This window comes from Haliotis rubra, unplaced genomic scaffold (genome assembly GCF_003918875.1).
Source record: "Haliotis rubra isolate DU_JTF1 unplaced genomic scaffold, ASM391887v1 Scf326, whole genome shotgun sequence".
Taxonomy (NCBI): domain Eukaryota; kingdom Metazoa; phylum Mollusca; class Gastropoda; order Lepetellida; family Haliotidae; genus Haliotis; species Haliotis rubra.
In genome coordinates, this window is record NW_025766998.1 from 543264 (window position 1) to 562070 (window position 18807).

At 40.8% G+C, this 18807-nt stretch overlaps 1 protein-coding gene across 1 annotated transcript; it reads left to right on the top strand.

The window, feature by feature from the left end:
- The first annotated feature begins 186 nt into the window (after positions 1–186).
- Positions 187–13285, top strand: LOC124283957 (coiled-coil domain-containing protein 91-like). Its single transcript, XM_046720001.1, has 13 exons — positions 187–327; positions 968–1039; positions 1272–1356; positions 2307–2476; positions 4092–4442; positions 4726–4827; positions 5358–5435; positions 8071–8178; positions 8495–8656; positions 9310–9396; positions 9898–9987; positions 10842–10955; positions 11761–13285. Exons 1-13 carry the CDS (start codon positions 292–294, stop codon positions 11971–11973), a joined length of 1668 nt encoding a protein of 555 aa, XP_046575957.1. The 5' UTR covers positions 187–291; the 3' UTR covers positions 11974–13285.
- Positions 13286–18807: the final 5522 nt, after the last annotated feature.

Here is an 18807-nt window from a genome sequence, read left to right on the forward strand (position 1 = left end):
TACTCGACATTTCATTGGTTCATTTTCATCAGTTGTTTTTTTTAAAGTATGAAGAACACAGAGACTCACAGTGATATTAACTAAAATTAAAATTCAATTAAGAGACAATTTAATCCTTATAATTTACAACAACGGAATCTTGGTTCATTTTGAGTGCACCTGTTTACCCACAATACATTGTCCATCATGGCGACGCCCATGTCCACGAATACAGAGTGAATGCTTCTCAGTGGAACGTCATTTGATGACAGTTGCAAGGAGACAGCTATAAGAATCGATTAATTAGTAATCATGGATAAAGACTGGCCAGGCAACAATATTGATCAGGTTATCTATCTTTTGCTTTGCTTAAACAGATAGTATATATGCGACCAAGTGCCTCAGTGGTTAGTGTTTTTCTTGGTAGAAGATGCAAAAGTGAAGCGGTCATAAAATAACACCAGTCTTTTAATTTCATTGTTTGGATCATTTTAGATATGCAAGAATGTTGCTTACCTGCAAAATAAACTGTTAAAAATAAATGGTATACTGGAAAATGAATAATGAGAGATACATTACACATTAATGAAAGAGAAGTTTTGCTTAAAATGGAAACAAGGAAGGCTAGCCTCACAAGAGGACCTTGTAATTTAAATAGTTTGAAATAAAAAACATGTTTGCATAGAAACTATGAAACTGTCTTTAGTCTATAGTTATGAACATTAGTTGATAGCAGATGCAGCTTGCAAAGAGTGACCTCTATCAGTAATATATGTTTATAGAACAAATGACACATATCCTAGGTTGAGCGAGTAACATTACAGAGTTCAGAGTACATCGAAAGTGGTTTATGTAGACTGTTCAGAGGCAGATAGGCCCAAAGTCTGCAGCAAAAATCAGTCAAAATTCCCAAATTGTATAGTTGCATAAACTTTGTTTCCATTTGGTAATCACTGTACTCTAGAACACATTTCCCATTTGTTGTTAGGCCAATGGGGGAGTTGCTGATGCCCCCGTGGCAGATGAAGATGATGACTTCGGAGAGTTTGGAGGCTTTGAAGTAAGTAGTGTTTTCAATGCTGGATACATACAGGATGTTTGAAAACCTGTGCTTGTTTATGATAGATGACATTTATGTGAATGCTTACGATTGTTTACCCTATTTAATATTAACCATCTGTGATCATTGTTTCAGTATCTAAATATAAATGTTGAAAATTTTCAGTGTGAGTTTTGTGTACAGTGGCCTGCATGTGTTCTTCAGAGAGGTATTTGCAATTTTCATGTTACAGGCAGCAGATCCGATTCCTCCAAATGTAGCACAGCCAGGAAACCAGGCAGAGGCAGGATCATCTCCATGGGCAGTCTTTGCTTCTGGTAAGTCTTGCACCTTCCAATTGAAAGGACCCGTGAAGATCCGGGGTAGAATAGGTCTTCAGCAACCCATTCTGGTCATAAAAGGCGACTATGCTTGTCGTAAAAAGCGACTAACGGGATCGGGTGGTCAGGCTCGCTGACTTGGTTGACACATGTCATCGGTTCCCAATTGCGCAGATCGATGCTCATGCTGTTGATCACTGGATTGTCTGGTCCAGACTCGATTATTTACAGACCGCCGCCATATAGCTGGAATATTGCTGAGTGCGGCGTAAAACTAAACTCACTCACTCACTCACTCACTCCAATTGAAAGAAAAATGTGTACATTTTTATACATATGACAGTATTATCTATGTGCACGATTGGCGGAACTTTGAATTCCTATCTGTAATCCATACTTTCCAATTGAAAGGCAAAACATGTACATCTAAGTGTTATATATGTTGTAGAGTGGGAACAATAATGGAAAAAAAAGTTTTACACCTCATTTATAATTATCTTTTGTACATATTATATGTTTAAGGATTTCATAGCCTTACAAAACCTAAAACAATCACACCTCCTTTTAGTCTTGCGTAACATATATCAGGTTATTTGTCAGTAAAATACAGAGCCGTAACATTGACATTAGCTGCAGACCCTGGGCTTAATATCAATATCTGAACAGGTCCTGATGGATCTCTGATGTTTTCCAAATATAAATATAACATAATACTTGATTCATAATTGATCGAAAGAAAGAACATGCTGATATGAATGCCTCTTTGAATATCAAGTCAAAGAGTTGCTTCCCTTTGTGTTATAATTGGCTTCAGTTGGAATTCTTATTACTGAAATGTGTTGGCAGGTCCACTGTTGTGACTAGTATTTTCTTTTTTGTAACATTTTGTGACAATCCATAAGCTAAGTTGAATAGTATTAGTAAATACCTAGGCTGTGTTCCTTCAGGAAGTGGAACGTTCCGGCAACCTGACCTGCTGTGTGCACAGAATGCTTTCCCTCAGTATCTGGACCCCTCAGGTATCTCGGGGGGTCTGGCCAACGACGCCTCTGCTAACCCCGCCCAGGGTGACCAGCCATCCTTTCCAGCCAACTTGGATCTCAGTAATCATGATCAGGTCAGTGTGCAACCCAGTTATCCAGACAGTTCTACATTTGTTATTAAATGTATAAAGGAATGTGTTAAAGTCTCTGTTGGACTGGCATTTGGGGAAGTAGGTGATTGGAAATATTTGTATTAATATAGATTGGCTAAAAGGTACCATATTTCAATGTAACATTTTATGATAAAAGTGATGATTCTGTCTGTGTTACCTAGTAGACCTGCATTTAGTCAATTTAATTTCTGAATATGATCCAGGATGATCCATGGTATGCTTAATGTTGATTTGTCTGTTTTCTCATTGTCACTGGTAACCATGGTAATCTTCATGAGTGACACATATCTGTGGAAAGTGAGGTAATAATTTAGTATTGATACTCATAAATCTGTATCAACATATCGTTGACATTAATATTGTAACCCGCGAAGATCCGGGGTAGAATAGGTCTTCGGCAACCCATGCTTGCCACAAAAGGCGACTATGCTTGTCGTAAGAGGCAACTAACGGGATCGGGTGGTCAGACTCACTGACTTGGTTGACACATGTCATCAGTTCCCAATTGCGCAGATCGATGCTCATGCTGTTGATCACTGGATTGTGTGGTCCAACTCGATTATTTACAGACCGCCGCCATATAGCTGGAATATTGCTGAGTGCCGCGTAAAACTAAACTCACTCACTCATTAATATTGTACTGATACATCAATACCGTTATATAAGATGACATGCTTGCTGGCGTTATTAGTGATTTAGGGAAGTGGGGTAACCATACTGGTTAAAGCATTCACTTGTCACGTGGGTACAATGTGTGAAGCCCTGCTGTGATATTGCTGGAATATTGCCAAAAGTGGCGTAAAACTAAACTCTCTCTTTATTTTTGTTTGCAACTTTGTGATTTCTAAATAAGGTTGATTTTCAGTATTTACCAATGGAATTCTCCTTTGTATGTTTTCAATGTTTGATTGGAACAGTTAGATATTTTCTTATTGAAAATATACACATGACATATTTTGAGACATTTGTGATTGTGGAAAGATAACAATATCCCTATGAAAAGTAGAGTAGTATATTTGGGGCATCGATGGCCCAGTGGCTCCAGTGGCTCTGGTCACCATGAATCACTGCAGAGTTACTTCCACTTGCTGTCTAATCAGCCAGAAAAAACACTCCTGAGCTCATATGCTCTAATGATGCCATCATCAGTGAAAATTTGCTTCTTTTCGAATTAAGCCAGCTGTAGAAATAAATGTTAGAAATTGAGTGCGAAAGTCATGGAGCTTCTGTTATAGGTTTTAATGTTGGAAACATGACATACAGATGGTCCCAAGATTTTCGTACTTTGTTAGTAGCCCTGAGAGCCCCAGGATTACTGTCTGATAATACTCACGCATTCACCATTAATCATCTTTCATCTTCAAACATCATTCACCATTAAATGTCACTTATCATAATAATTGTCGTAAAGCATTCACCACTAAACATTCATCATAGAATGTTTCTCATGAAGAAACATCTGTCATCCCAAAACATCATCATTAAACATCTTTCATCATAAAACAACAGTCAGCATAAAACATTAATCATAAAACATCACTGAACATCATTCATCTGTTCATCTTTCTATGATCAGATCACAGATGCTGCTGACCAGGCCCGAATTGCTGAGAATGTTCTGGACGGAACTCTCAATGCCTCAACACGAAGCGTTACCTCCCCTGAAGTAGCACAGCCACCATCTTCCCCAGCTCCTCTTCCCGATCTGGGTCTGGGAGGGAATCGTCTCCCCTTGATGAGAGAAGCCAGTCCTGACCTGCCACCAGAGGGTGCTGCAGCAGAGGCAGAGCTAGAACCAGCCCCACAGGAAGATGTTGTCCCAGAGCAGGTGGAACCGGTTGCTGAAATTCATGAAAATGTTGCCCCTCCTGTTCGTGTTGAAGAGGATGTGCAGCCTTTGGTAGAAGAAAATGCTAAATTAAAAAAGGTATCAAGAATAGACATGTATTTAAGGATTATCAGGATTTTTCCGCATATGCTTTATATGTGGAAAGAATTTCAATGATATACATGGCAGTGCCACCGGAGGTAACAGTCTGTGCCAAAACCTTTTGAGTCTACTAGACTAAACTTGGCATCATTTTTTGATAAATGTTGGTGTTATCATACTTTTATGAAACCAAACAGAATTTAATTAGACTCCCACATCAGACTAGTGGCTGAAGTTGTGGACTGGGTAATACAAGACTTTCACTCCCTCACTATTGCAGGACCTAGAAGGCTTATCTGCCCAGAACCAGCAGCTGGAGGAAGACCTGACTCGGGCCAGGACGGACTTGGAGCAACAGCGGGCCAGGCTCACAGAGATACAGGTCAGGACTCTCATAATATTAGCCCTGTGAACACTCCAGTAAATCAACAACACATGCTTGTCGTAAGACGTGACTAACAAGATCAGTTGGTCTTGTGTGATGACTTGGTTGATACAAGTCATTGTATCCTAACTGTGTACATTGATGCTCATGATGTTGACCACTTGATTGTGTGGTCGAGAATTAGTTATTTACAGACTGTCAACTTGAAACTTTAAAATTGCTACTTTAAATATGCAACTACAGTATAAAGACAAATGATTTTAGCATTAATCATTGCATTCATCCCTGGCACCAATTTCCCAAATGTATAGAATATATGCAGCCTTTTTGTGGTGTCCCTAGTCATGAGCTAGCTGGTATGTTGCTGAAAATGTCATAAACACTACTCACTCACTCTCGCTATGTTATTCTGCAACAAACTATGCTAATCAAATCATGAAAGGATGGAACACAGCATGGGATCATGGACTAGTTGATGTCTACAACAGCTTGGGTCTACTGTGTGTCACATCTGAAGTGTTTTTCAGGAGCGACATCGTCTGGAACTTGATGAGGTGAAGAAGGCCGGTCATGATGCATTGAGTGTGGTGGTGGAACAGTACAAGGTAGGATATTCCCAGCTGATAATCAGTTGATTCAGCTAGTATAGAGGAAGAACATTGACAACTGTCAACTTGAAATATTACCTGTGTTGATCAGCTGTGATTGGGTTAGGACATTCACAATCAGCTGACTAAGTGTTGATCAGTTGTTATATGGCTGGGACGTTGACAACTTGTAACTCAGGTGTTGGTTAGTTCTTATAGAGATAGAACACTGACAACCTGTAATTGTCCCCCGACGCAACGCGGAATGGGGGACTATGTATTCAGCAGCGTCCGTGTGTACGTACGTACGTCCCGATTCTTGTTAACGCAATATCTCATTAACTGTTGTACCCAATGTCTTCAAATTTGGTGACAGCCTACCTTAAGGGATTATACAGACACCAGTCGATTTGGGTGACCTTGACCTTATTTTCAAGGTCACCATGACACTTTGAAGACTTTTCAAACTCTTGTTACGCGACATCTCATGGACTGTTGTACCCAATGTCTTCAAATTTGGTGACAGCCTACATTGGGGGATTACGCAGACACCAGTTTATTTTGGTGACCTTGGCCTTATCTTCACGGTCACCACGACACTTTGAACACTTTTCAAACCCTTCTTAAGGCGGACCCGTGAAGGTCCGGGTCTATTAGAATGGCCCTTCAGCAACCCTTTCTCGCTATAAAAGGCGACTATGCTTGTCGTAAAAGGCGACTAACGGGATCGGGTGGTCAGGCTCGCTGACTTGGTTGACACATGTCATCGGTTCCCCATTGCGCATATCGATGCTCATGCTGTTGATCACTGGATTGTCTGGTCCAGACTCGATCATTTACAGACCGCCGCCATGTAGCTGGAATATTGCTGAGTGCGGCGTAAAACTCAACTCACTCACTCACTCACTTCTTAACGCGACATCTCATGGACTGTCATACCCAATGTCTTGAAATTTGGTGACAGCCTACATTGGGGGATTACGCAGACACCAGTTTATTTTGGTGACCTTGACCTTGTCTTCAAGGTCACCACGACACTTTGCACGCTTTTAACTCTTGTTAATGCGATATCTCATGGACTGTTGTACCCAATGTCTTCAAATTTGGTGACAGCCTACATTGGGGGATTACGCAGACACCAGTTTATTTGGGTCATCTTGACATTATCTTCAAGGTCACCACGTCACTTGACCACTTTTCTAACTCTTGTGAACGCGATATCTCATGGACTGTTGTACCCAGTGTCTTCAAATTTGGTGACAGCCTACCTTAAGGGATTATGCAGACACCAGTCGATTTGGGTGACCTTGTCCTTATTTTCAAGGTCACTATGACACTTTGAACACTTTTCAAACTCTTCTTAACACGACATCTCATGGACTGTCATACACAATGTCTTGAAATTTGGTGACAGCCTACATTGGGGGATTACGCAGACACCAGTTTATTTTGGTGATCTTGACCTTGTCTTCAAGGTCACCACGACACTTTGCACGCTTTTAACTCTTGTTAATGCGATATCTCATGGACTGTTGTACCCAATGTCTTCAAATTTGGTGACAGTTTACATTGGGGTATTACGCAGACACCAGTTTATTTGGGAGACCTTGACCTTACCTTCAAGGTCACCACAACACTTTGACCGGTTTTCAAACTTATTTGAACGCGATATCTCATAAAACATTGCACCCAATGTTTTCAAGTATGTTGACAGCCTACATTGGGTGATTATGCAGACACCAGTCATTTCAGGCATCTTGTATATGACCAAAAAATAAAAAGTAGTAAATATAGATATTCCATTCTTTAGCGGCGGGGGACATTGCCATATCAGTGGCAAACACTTGTTTATTATCTGCAACTATATAGTATAAGGCTCCATCCGTCCGTCTGTACATCTTGTACGTGCGGATGAACATACCAAATGGAATATCTTAAGAACAGGTAACTAGATTCTTTTCATATTTGGTACCTAAGTTCAGCACAGTATGAGAAAGGTCCCAGTCAGATTTGATGACCTTGACCTTCATTTCAAGGTCACAAGGGGACTTTAACATATTACCCTTGTCAGCAAGATATCTCAAGAACCGTTGACTGGATTTTCTTCATATTCGACACCAAGTTTTATCTAGGGAAGGCGCTGGGTCCAGTTAATTTTGGTAACATTCACTTAATTTTCAAGGTCACGGACGGCACTTTGAAGATTTCAGCATGTTAAATTGCATGTTAATATTGTCTCAAGAACGGTTCACTGGATTTTCTTCATAGACTTTCAAGACTTCTCTTGAATGTTTTTTTATAAGTATTTTCTTTATTACTATCTTTGCATATCTCATACCCCATGACATTCATGTCAAGGTCAAAGTGAGTCTTGAAAATATTTGTGTGTTTGAACAGCAAGATATCAAGAAAGGTTGACTGGTCATGTTTTTGTTGACATTTAACCTCATCTTAAACTATGACCTTTACTTTCATTACTTTTTAAATTTGATTTGATAATTTGTGGTGGGGGATCATGTCACCTTAGTGACAATGCTTGTATTACCTGTGATGATCAGATGAGATCAGGCTGAGACACTGACAACCTGTGTCCCACTGTTCTCACCATGATGAATGTCATTACACTGACCCTAAACTCCCAAATTGTTGCCAGGAGTCTAGCCGGGCTGCTGTGTTAGAGCAGCAGGAGGTCAGCCTCCAACACCTACAGGAGGCTCTCAAACACCAGGCAGAGTGCTACCAGCAGATGATGCAGACACAGGTAGAGTTATCTCCCTTCATTCTTCAGCATATTCTCTGAAGTACGTTTTATGAGATGGTAGTAAGTTCAGGGCCAGAAGTAAAGTGCTGGGGGGACAAGTAATGTTTTGCAAATTTAATGTGGATAGACAGATTTTCTTTTTTGAGATAGGTATAAGAAGGTAAATTTTCAAAGAGAAGAAACAGGTTACTGAATGTTGTAAACAAGAATTTCAGCTATGGTAAGGTTGTGGTGAAAATGATAACATTACTCGAGGTTTTTTGGATGGTGTGATTTGCCCAGCATTGCATGACATTCCTTGCTTTACATGCTCCAGATATCGGACTTGCGGAGTCAGCATGAGGTCGATTTGAAGCGTGAGGAAGAACAGTCTCGAGAGGTGATAGAGACAGCACGTCTACAACAGCAGGAGCAGTTCCAGTTGTTCCTGGAAGAGGAGCGAGAGAAGCAGACGGCAGAAATACAAAAGGCCATACAGGTAAAGCAGCCCAATCATTAGCTGCCCAGGTGAAGCATGCATTAGCCTCTCAGGTGAGGCATGCATTAGCCTCTCAGGTGAAGCATGCATTAGACACCCAGGTGAAGCATGCATTAGCCTCTCAGGTGAGGCATGCATTAGCCTCTCAGGTGAAGCATGCATTAGCCTCTCAGGTGAGGCATGCATCAGCCACCCTGGTGAAGCATGCATTAGCCTCTTAGGTGAGGCATGCATTAGACACCCAGATGAGGCCTGCATTAGCCTCTCAGGTGAGGCATGCATTTGCCATACAGGTAAAGCACACATTAGCCACCCAGGTGAAGCACACATTAGCCGTCCAGGTAAAGCACACTTTAGCCACCCTTGTGAAGCACACTTTAGCCACCAGGTGAAGCACACATTAGCCAACCAGGTGAAGCAGTGTATGCATTAGCCAACCAGTCCTTCAATGACTGTGTTGTTCAGCACCAAACAAATGTACAGTGGTTCTGTCTGGTAGGTGGTCCTGGAAGTGTTGGTATACATAACATGCTTAGTGTTGCTATGGAATTGAAGGTAAGTATGCATAATTACAGGATTCAAAACATTGTCCACAATGTTTGTCTACTGCCTTGACTTTGAAGAGTTTGCAACAGAATGTCATATTTGTTCAGGCCGAGAGGGAGAGCAGCAAGAGACTTATGGAGGCAGCCATTACAGAGGAACAGGAGAAGGCAGCTGAGACACTAGGCAAGGAGCAGGTACAGTTCTGGTCAGGAAACTTGGGTCCTGTACAGGGTCCTGGACATGAAATCAGTTTCCCACATTGTACAAATGTGAAAAGTAAATGTTTCCTATGCATTGCAGTATCATGCTTCCTCCTTAACATGGACCTATTTGAGGTCGTTGCTTATGTTATCAAATTTACATGAAGAAAGAATTGCCTGAAGTATTTAGTATTAGTGGATCCTGTAGTGCCTTACTGTTATGATGTCACTGTCAGATGTTGAAATAATAATAATAATAATAATGTGTACTTCTAAAGCGCCACATTCCATAGACCAAGTGCATGCTCAAAGTGCATACAAATTAAAGATCAACAGAGAGTCTGAAAAGATGGGTCTTGAGCTGAGTCCTGAATGAACCAAACGATGGTGCATCACTTAAGTTAGGGGGCAGTTCATTCCACAATTTTGCTGACAGGACAGGAAAAGATTGTCCATCAAAAGCTGCTAACTTGAAATGAGTGCTTGTTCTTGCAGGAAAAGTTCGCCGAAGTTGCACGTGATGTGAAGGAAAGATGTTCTGAAGATGTGAAGGTTGTCATTGAAGAGGAGAGGACAAGGCAGCAGGTACATCTTGTAGATACACATAGCTACACACAGCTCCATATAGCTACACACAGCTCCATATAGCTACACACAGCTCCATATAGCTACACAGTTCCATATAGCTACACACAGCTCCATATAGCTACACACAGCTCCATATAGCTACACACAGTTCCATATACCTACACACAGCTCCATATAGCTACACACAGCTCCATATAGCTACACACAGCTCCATATAGCTACACACAGTTCCATATACCTACACACAGCTCCATATAGCTACACACAGCTCCATATAGCTACACACAGCTCCATATAGCTACACACAGCTCCATATAGCTACACACAGTTCCATATACCTACACACAGCTCCATATAGCTACACACAGCTCCATATAGCTACACACAGCTCCATATAGCTACACACAGCTGAACATAGATACACACCGCTCCATTTTGCTACACACAGCTCAATATACCTACACACAGCTGAACATAGATACACACAGCTCCATATAGCTATGCACAGCTCAATATACCTACACACAGCTGAACATAGATACACACAGCTCCATATACCTACACACAGCCCCATATAGCTACACACAGCTGAACATAGATACACACAGCTCCATATACCTACACACAGCCCCATATAGATCACACATAGCTACAGTCAGCTACACACAGCTGAACATAGATACACACAGCTCCATATACCTACACACAGCCCCATATAGCTACATACAGCTGAACATAGATACACACAGTTCCATATACCTACACACAGCCCCATATAGATCACACATAGCTACAGTCAGCTACACACAGCTGTACTGTTTGTTGTAGTTTATGTTGCCCCCATGTTGCAGACGTTGCTGTCAGCAGCAGTGGAGGAGGAGAGGCAGCGTGGGCGAGAGAGTGTGAGAGACACACAGAGGTCATCTCAGGAAACAATCCAGTCATACATCCAGGAACAGAGACAGGTGAGTGGACATCAGTACTTGTTACAGAGAGGTGAGTGGACATCAGTACTCATTACAGAGACAGGTGAGTGGACACCAGTACTCGTTACAGGGGGTTGAGTGGACATCAGTACTTGTTACAGAGACAGGTGAGTGGACACCAGTACTGCTACAGTTACAGGTGAGAGACAGGTACTGTGGACAGGTGTGTGGACATCAGAACATGCTACAGAGACAGGTTACTGGATGCCAGTACTGTTACAGAGACAGGTGAGGAGTGGTACATCAGTACTCGTTACAGAGGTGAGTGGACACCAGTACTCGTTACAGAGAGGTGAGTGGACATCAGTACTCGTTACAGACAGGTGAGTGGACACCAGTACACATTACAGAGAGGTGAGTGGACATCAGTACTCGTTACAGAGACAGGTGTGTGGACATCAGTACATGCTACAGACACAGGTTACTGGATGCCAGTACTATTCGTTACAGAGGTTAGTGGACACCAGAGACAGAGGTGAGTGGACACCAGTACTATTACAGACAGGTGAGTACAGTACTGGACAGGTGGTGGACATTACAGACAGGTGAGTGGAGAGGTGAGTGGACACCAGTACACATTACAGACAGGTGAGTGGACATCAGTACTCGTTACAGACAGGTGAGTGGACATCAGTACTCGTTACAGAGAGGTGAGTGGACACCAGTACTTGACAGGTGAGTGGACACCAGAACATGCTACATGGGAAGACACAATGTCTGTCCTCAGTCCCTGATATTGAAGTACTTGATCTTGAAGTACACCACATGTTTGTCCTCCTTCCAGAATGACTCAATATTACATCAGCGCCATCTAGCGAGTCTGGATCTGTTCCTGGCCAGTGCAAGACAACAGCTGCAGATGTTGATGGACACAGAGAACAGCCACCGAGGTGCACCCAGAGCGGAACTGGAGGACAACAGCCATCGCAGGCCCGGAGCAGAACAGGAGGACAGTAGTGGCAGTACGTCCCGACCTGAACCAGGACACAAGTCATGACAGTAGTCACATCCAGGGTCTGCAATAAACTGTTGCCTGTACAAGATGTTAAGGTTATATGCCAAGGTTTCTTGTGCTCAATCACTGTACAGTTGTGTCACAGACTTTAGCACAGAGTCCAGCCTTCATCTGTGGATGGAGCAAGTTAGGAGCTACATGCCTGCGAAGGAGACTAGGAGCTACAGTGAGATGTGTGTACAGTACATATGCTTGTTGCCATGGAGACTGCAATGCAGTGCTACAACCACATGCTTGTCATGAAAGGCAGCTTAATTGTGGATCATGTGACCATGGTTACTGAATATGGATAGTGGCTGGATGGGTAACCATGGTTACTGAATGTAGGTTGAAATGCATGGGTTGCCATGTTGAGTACATGATAATCCAAAGTGGCTGACATGCCCAGTAAATTATTTTTCTTCTGCAGGCAGGATTAAACGAGATTTGACTTCAATGACTCACCTGACTCATCCTATCTACTAGTCTGAGATCGTCACGATATGGCTGAGATATTGCCGATGTGACGTTAAATATTAATTCACTCACTCACTCACTAGTCTGAGGCTAGTAAATGTTTACCCAAACTCTTATTAAAATAGACTGAAATTCACTGTACTAACTTTCAGTAGAGGTTCTGCAAGATAATGGAATATATACTCAATTTTTCCACAACTCGTAATGATGCTGAAAATGCATTGATTCCATGGCTATATAAGTACTATTTGTCTGACAACTGCCCTAACAGTGAGTTACATTCTGTATCCCACCTTGCCAGAAGATTCAGAAGTGAGCAGTGTAGCTGGATGTAGCTGAGTGGATCATCTCCTGAATGTCACAGAAGCCAGAAGCCTGCCATGTTCTGTACCACGTTTCTCTGGCCATCTTCGGTTCAGTGAGATAGCCTAGTGGTTAAAGTGTTCGCTTGTCATGCCAAAGGCCGGGTTTGATACTCTATATGGGTACAATGTGTGAAGCCCATTTCTGGTATTCGCTGTGTGAATATTGCTAAAACCGATGTTAAACCATACTCACTCACTCTGGCCATCTTCCGTGTCTGGTGTCTTCCTCCCAGCATGCCTCAGTGTAGCATGTGACTCCATTAACCAATGAGATCTGATTATATATTCTATGTATTGTACAAGTGCTTTGTGTAAATACTCCACATAATGGGCCCAGGGTCTTTTTTGAGACAACAGTGCTAGAGAATATCCTGCCTGTCAAAATGCAGTAGCTTTTCAGCTGGGCTAATCATGTTTTCAAAAGTGCTAGTCATGTTTTCACTGCTACCTTTTTAAACAGGGCTAGCTAGTACCTTTTTCAACAGGGCTAGCTAGTACCTTTTTCAACAGGGGCTAGTACCTATCTGGTAGGGCTACCTAGTACCTTTTTTTCAACAGGGCTAGCTAGTACCTTTTTCAACAGGGCTAGCTAGTACCTTTTTCAACAGGGCTAGCTAGTACCTTTTTCAACAGGGCTAGCTAGTACCTTTTTCAACAGGGCTAGCTAGTACCTTTTTCAACAGGGCTAGCTAGTACCTTTTTCAACAGGGCTAGCTAGTACCTTTTTCAACAGGGCTAGCTAGTACCTTTTTCAACAGGGCTAGCTAGTACCTTTTTCAACAGGGCTAGCTAGTACCTTTTTCAACAGGGCTAGCTAGTACCTTTTTCAACAGGGCTAGCTAGTACCTTTTTCAACAGGGCTAGCTAGTACCTTTTTCAACAGGGCTAGCTAGTACCTTTTTCAACTGGGCTAGCTAGTACCATTTTTATCAGTGCTACTTACAGTAGTAAATAAGTTAACGACCACCCAATTCTTTCATGACAAATTAATTATTGTGTTTTGAAGAAATGGGTGGTCCTTAATTTATTTTGAATAATATACTTCCTTAAACAGGGTATTTGTTTTTTAAAGTTCCCTACATGTTTCAAACATGAGCAACACATTCATAATAAGGGACCGTTCATAATTTATGGCTGGGGGGCGATGATTTTAAGAGGGGGCACCCATTTGTTCTCTGCAGAGGTGGGGGTCACCAATTTTGTACACATGTGCTAGGGGAGGGCGTTTACCAATTTTGTACACAAACATAAGAAGAAAAAAATATGATTATAAATTATGGGGGATTGATTTTGTACATGACATGCAAAGGGGATCACATATTTTGTACAAAATTTTAGGGGGGGTTGTACATGCCTCTCCATGAAAATCATCATCACCCCCTAGCCATAAATTATGAAAGGTCCCTAATTTGTTGATGCCATGTTCGCTGGTTATCATAATGACGACCATGTTATCTTGCCTGTAATCATTCATCTGATTGTACCTCCAATAGACATTCTTCCAATATCCTCATGTTGATTGTAGCCTCAATGATGCTGTATTATATTGTGTCAATATTTATATTACAACTGATGATGATGACGATGAGGATGATGATGAGCTCCTTTATATATTAAAAAAAGACGGGTCTCAAGCCAAACCCCCTCCATTTTGTCCACCTGTCAAAATCAAATGGTTGCTTCCTACTTGAACAGAGCTCCTACGATGGTGGCCAACAAGTGCAGCTGATACTCACAGGAAGTTGTGCAATACATTCTCGTGTCATGGCGGTCAATGGGAAATAATATCACCATTTGTATTCTGGATAATTTTCCATCATCATTATCAATTAAGATAATATTCTGTTCGTATTGTAGGATAGTTGTATACTACAAGACTTTACACAAGGATAAGCTGCTGTGTTAAGTTTTGTAACTGTATGAAATATTTCAGTACCCTATCAGAAGTTGAGAAGTATATATTTAGGATGACACGATTCACGAATACATCTGTACATCAATTATATTCCAATACAATAAACCACAAACAATTCAAGTTATAATTCTGTATTATGAAATAAGGACCCATTCATTCATGTGTAATGTATTTTATTTTGGATGCAGATCTAACATATTTGTTGAACAGACTTTACTGTTTTGTGATAATGTTTTCAAGTATCAGATGATGTACAATGTTATTGTGCCTATGTTCATCTTGAAGCACATCAAATGAGATTTGAACCCAAACAACATGTTGTGTTTAATTGCCTATATACTAACAACAACTTTATTTAATTTTGTGGCCATTTTGCCTTTGCAACATTACAAAATCTGGAAATATGTTTTCAAACTGTTCCAGTATAAAGGTTGAGTAGGCTAAATAGATTTGGCCTGATTTTAAACCACCTGAATGTCAGCTTTACTCCACCTACATAGTTATTATAGTTGCTATTTGATGGATCTGTCTTACAAACCAACGTGGGTTGGGCTCATTTTGCTGGACAATGCCTAATGGTTAGAGTGTTCGCTTGTCATGCTGAAGATGTGGGTTTGATTCCCCACAGGAGCACAATGAGTGAAGCCTATTTTGGGTATTCCCTGTCATGATATTGCTGGAATATTGCTAAACGTGGCATAAAACTAAACTCAATCACTGTCAAATACTAGTATATCATAACATGAAACATTATTGTACAGGAGCTATAGACATCAAAAACTTTAATCTCCCTGTTCAACAGAATGTGTCGACGTCAAAGTCATCTTACTCTCACTGTTCAAAAGAATGTAGTGAATGTATTTTTATTTGTTTTATAAATTGCAACCTATCAAAATTATTTATGGAGTTATTTCCCCTGGTTGAATGTTTTGTTGGCAACATAATATGCCTGTATGACCTTAGAGATTACAGTTGCCATAAAAACAAGGGATGTGTTCACGGACAATTAACACGTTGTACATACCGCACAAAAGTGTATATTGTGGTATTACAAATATCTCATTGTACATACTGAACAAGAATGTATTGTGGTATTGCAGACAAGTATCTCATTGTACGTACTGAACAAAAGATCGTGGTTTAACATTATATCAGTTTGTCAACTGTATATCTTACAGCTCCGGTGGGTCAGAATTGAATTTCTTATAGGACTATCATGTGTCAATAGGGACTCCCCTCCATTTATCATTGAACAAGATACAGTGTAATCTGATTAATGATCGTATACAGATGTTTTGTGTCTTCAATGAGATTACTTCTGGGTTTCCTGTTTTGCCACAGTAATCAGAGGGTAATAACGTTGCCTGAACAACTAAAATTTAGTCTCTGTGAGTCAAAGCTGATAACAAGATACAGATGAAGGATGTGACCTTGCTGTCTATGACACCAAAGTTTGCCATGGGAAGTAATATCCCTTACCGTGCAGGGCTGTCCCTTTGACATGGTGCTTGTCGTTAGAGGCAACTAGTGGGATTGGGTGGTCAGGCTCACTGACTCGGTTAACACATGTCATCGTATTCCAAGTGTGCTCATGCTGATGATCACTGGATTGTCTGGTCCAGACTGGATTATTTACAGACTGCCACCAGACAGCTGGAATATTGCTGAGTGTGGCATTCAACAACAACCAAACCCAACCCTTGACATGGAGAAGTATGTTCCTTTGTCATGCACAGTTATGTCCCTTTGCTACGCAGACTCAGAGATGCCAACCCTTACGCTTTAGGCGTAATTATTACGATTTTGACAAGTAAATTACGACATTACACTTAATCGGCAAAACTTACGCTTTTCTACTCGTTTTACGAAAATAAATAAAGTGGATAAAATTTCACAGGGAAATGTTTCGTAACGCACAGGTGCAGGGGTGCAGAAATGGCCTTCCACCGATAGGAATCGCTTACTCTAAGCATCGCACTCATTCCAATTAACTTGCAAGGAATTGAAGTATTTGAGTCACATGACCAACAATTTTTGATGTATGGAGCTTCATGATTGGTCACATGAGTTTCTGTCTGGAATCTTCCTTTCGTGAAAACGTGTACCATGTTGAAGCGATCGGCAGACAACTTTTTATTATACTTTTAGGTCCAATTTACACTTTTTGACCTCTAGTATTACACTTAGGCCCAAAATAGGGTTGGCATCTCTGCAGACTGTACACATTGTTTCTCATTGTATACATTGTGATCATCACAGTATACAGTGTAATAAATGCTCTATACACTGCATTCATCACACAATATGATTGTCTTTATATATATTGTGGTGATCACCGTATACAGTGTAATTAATGCTCTATACAATGCATTCATCACTATACACAATACGATTGTCTTTATATATATTTTGGTTGTTGCTGTGTACATTGTGATCATCGCAGTATACACTTATTATTACTGTATATTGTACTGTATATACACTTGGGTCATCACTGTATACATTGTGTATATCTGTATACAATTATATCACAGTGGCCAGTGTGTGCCCCAGGACGTGGAATCTCAGTTTGCTGTACATATACAAACATTGCTACACGATTTATATATATACTGAAACAGTAAGATCCAGTCAGGTTTTATTCCATATGTCTTTCATTACATATGCCTTGAAATGTTTATGCATCAGTGTTTATATACAGTGTAAGGAACATGCATGTTGCACTTCTCTGTTGTAGCAAACCACATCCTGTGGAAAGTATCATATTTTAAACAGCTCCTTAAAAAGTAAATAAGAAATATATAGTTTGTTTAGGACATTTTCAAATTCGTTGTGCTCTGATGTGCTTAGACAATGACAGATCTTACTATCAGTGTAGACTTGATTTGCATTCTCAGCGCATTATAGATTAAATGACACAAGCTGCCATTGAGGCACTAGAATGTTTATCATCTCATCCTACCAGGTACCCATTCAATGCTGGATGAATGAGGCATATTTCTAACTTGCGTAGGGGCAGTGGGGTAGCCTAGTTTTTGCTTGAAGCATTCACCTCACACCAAAGACCTGGGCTCGATGTGTGAAGCCCATTTCCGTTGTCCTCTGCCGTGATATTGCTGGAATATTGCTAAGAGCGGTGTAAACTAGACTCACTCACTCACTCTAACTTGCGTAGGTAGAACGTATACTTCATGTTACTCTATTCTCATGCAGTATTCAGGCCATATGCCCGGAGAGTGTGTTATTGTGACAGTTCCTTAGAATTCTGTTAAATTACGTGTTTGTATGGGACACTCCTATTCCTAAATACCCAAATGCCCTTAGACCAGGATGCAATTCACTTTTATGCAGTCAGTGGATCTGTGTGCACACGACTTGCATTCTCAGCTCCCTGGGAAGTGTACGACCAGTGCTGCCTGTGAGGAACTGGTAGGTTTACTGTCGTATTACCATGTCATCTTTCCAGGTATCCATTCACCAGTGGGCGAGTCACTTGCCAAGATAGAAAGCACACATGCTGCATGTGCTTTCATGTTGGGCACAAACTGTTTTGTTTGCCTTGGAGTGAAGTATTTCAAAACATGTTGGTAATGATTATTACATTGATAACAATGTATTGTTTGTATTTACCAATGTTTAGTTATTTGCTATCTTTACAACTGGCGAATCTTTGAGAAAATCACTTGTTGCTCAACAGCGCTAGTGAGAGTTTATTATGACTGCTGTACTTATGTGTTAACATTAAGCACTAACATTGTCTGAACTGTGAATACATTAGAATATATAACTATATACTGCCAACCTCGTATTAACCTGCTCGACATTATTTCCCAATTTACCATTGCACTAATTCTACAGTTATTGTTATATACATGTATGACTATAGAAGATTGTTGTGTAACAATGTACAAATATTTCTTATTGAGAGGAAATAAATGAATTTATCCATGCTACGATTGAAACTTAGTTGTCTGCTTATGTAACTCAGGAAATAACATTGCAAACACAAATGTAATATGTTCATTTGTTTCAAAGTAATTTTGGTCCCATTGCCAACGAGTTAATCATTCTCCCTCGCGT

Coding starts and splice junctions, on each gene's coding strand:
- LOC124283957 (XM_046720001.1), top strand. CDS start 292: ATGGATAAAGACTGGCCAGGCAACAATATTGATCAG. Junction 1,357..2,306: donor ATGGGCAGTCTTTGCTTCTG/GTAAGTCTTGCA, acceptor GTGTTCCTTCAG/GAAGTGGAACGTTCCGGCAA. Junction 8,657..9,309: donor AAATACAAAAGGCCATACAG/GTAAAGCAGCCC, acceptor ATATTTGTTCAG/GCCGAGAGGGAGAGCAGCAA.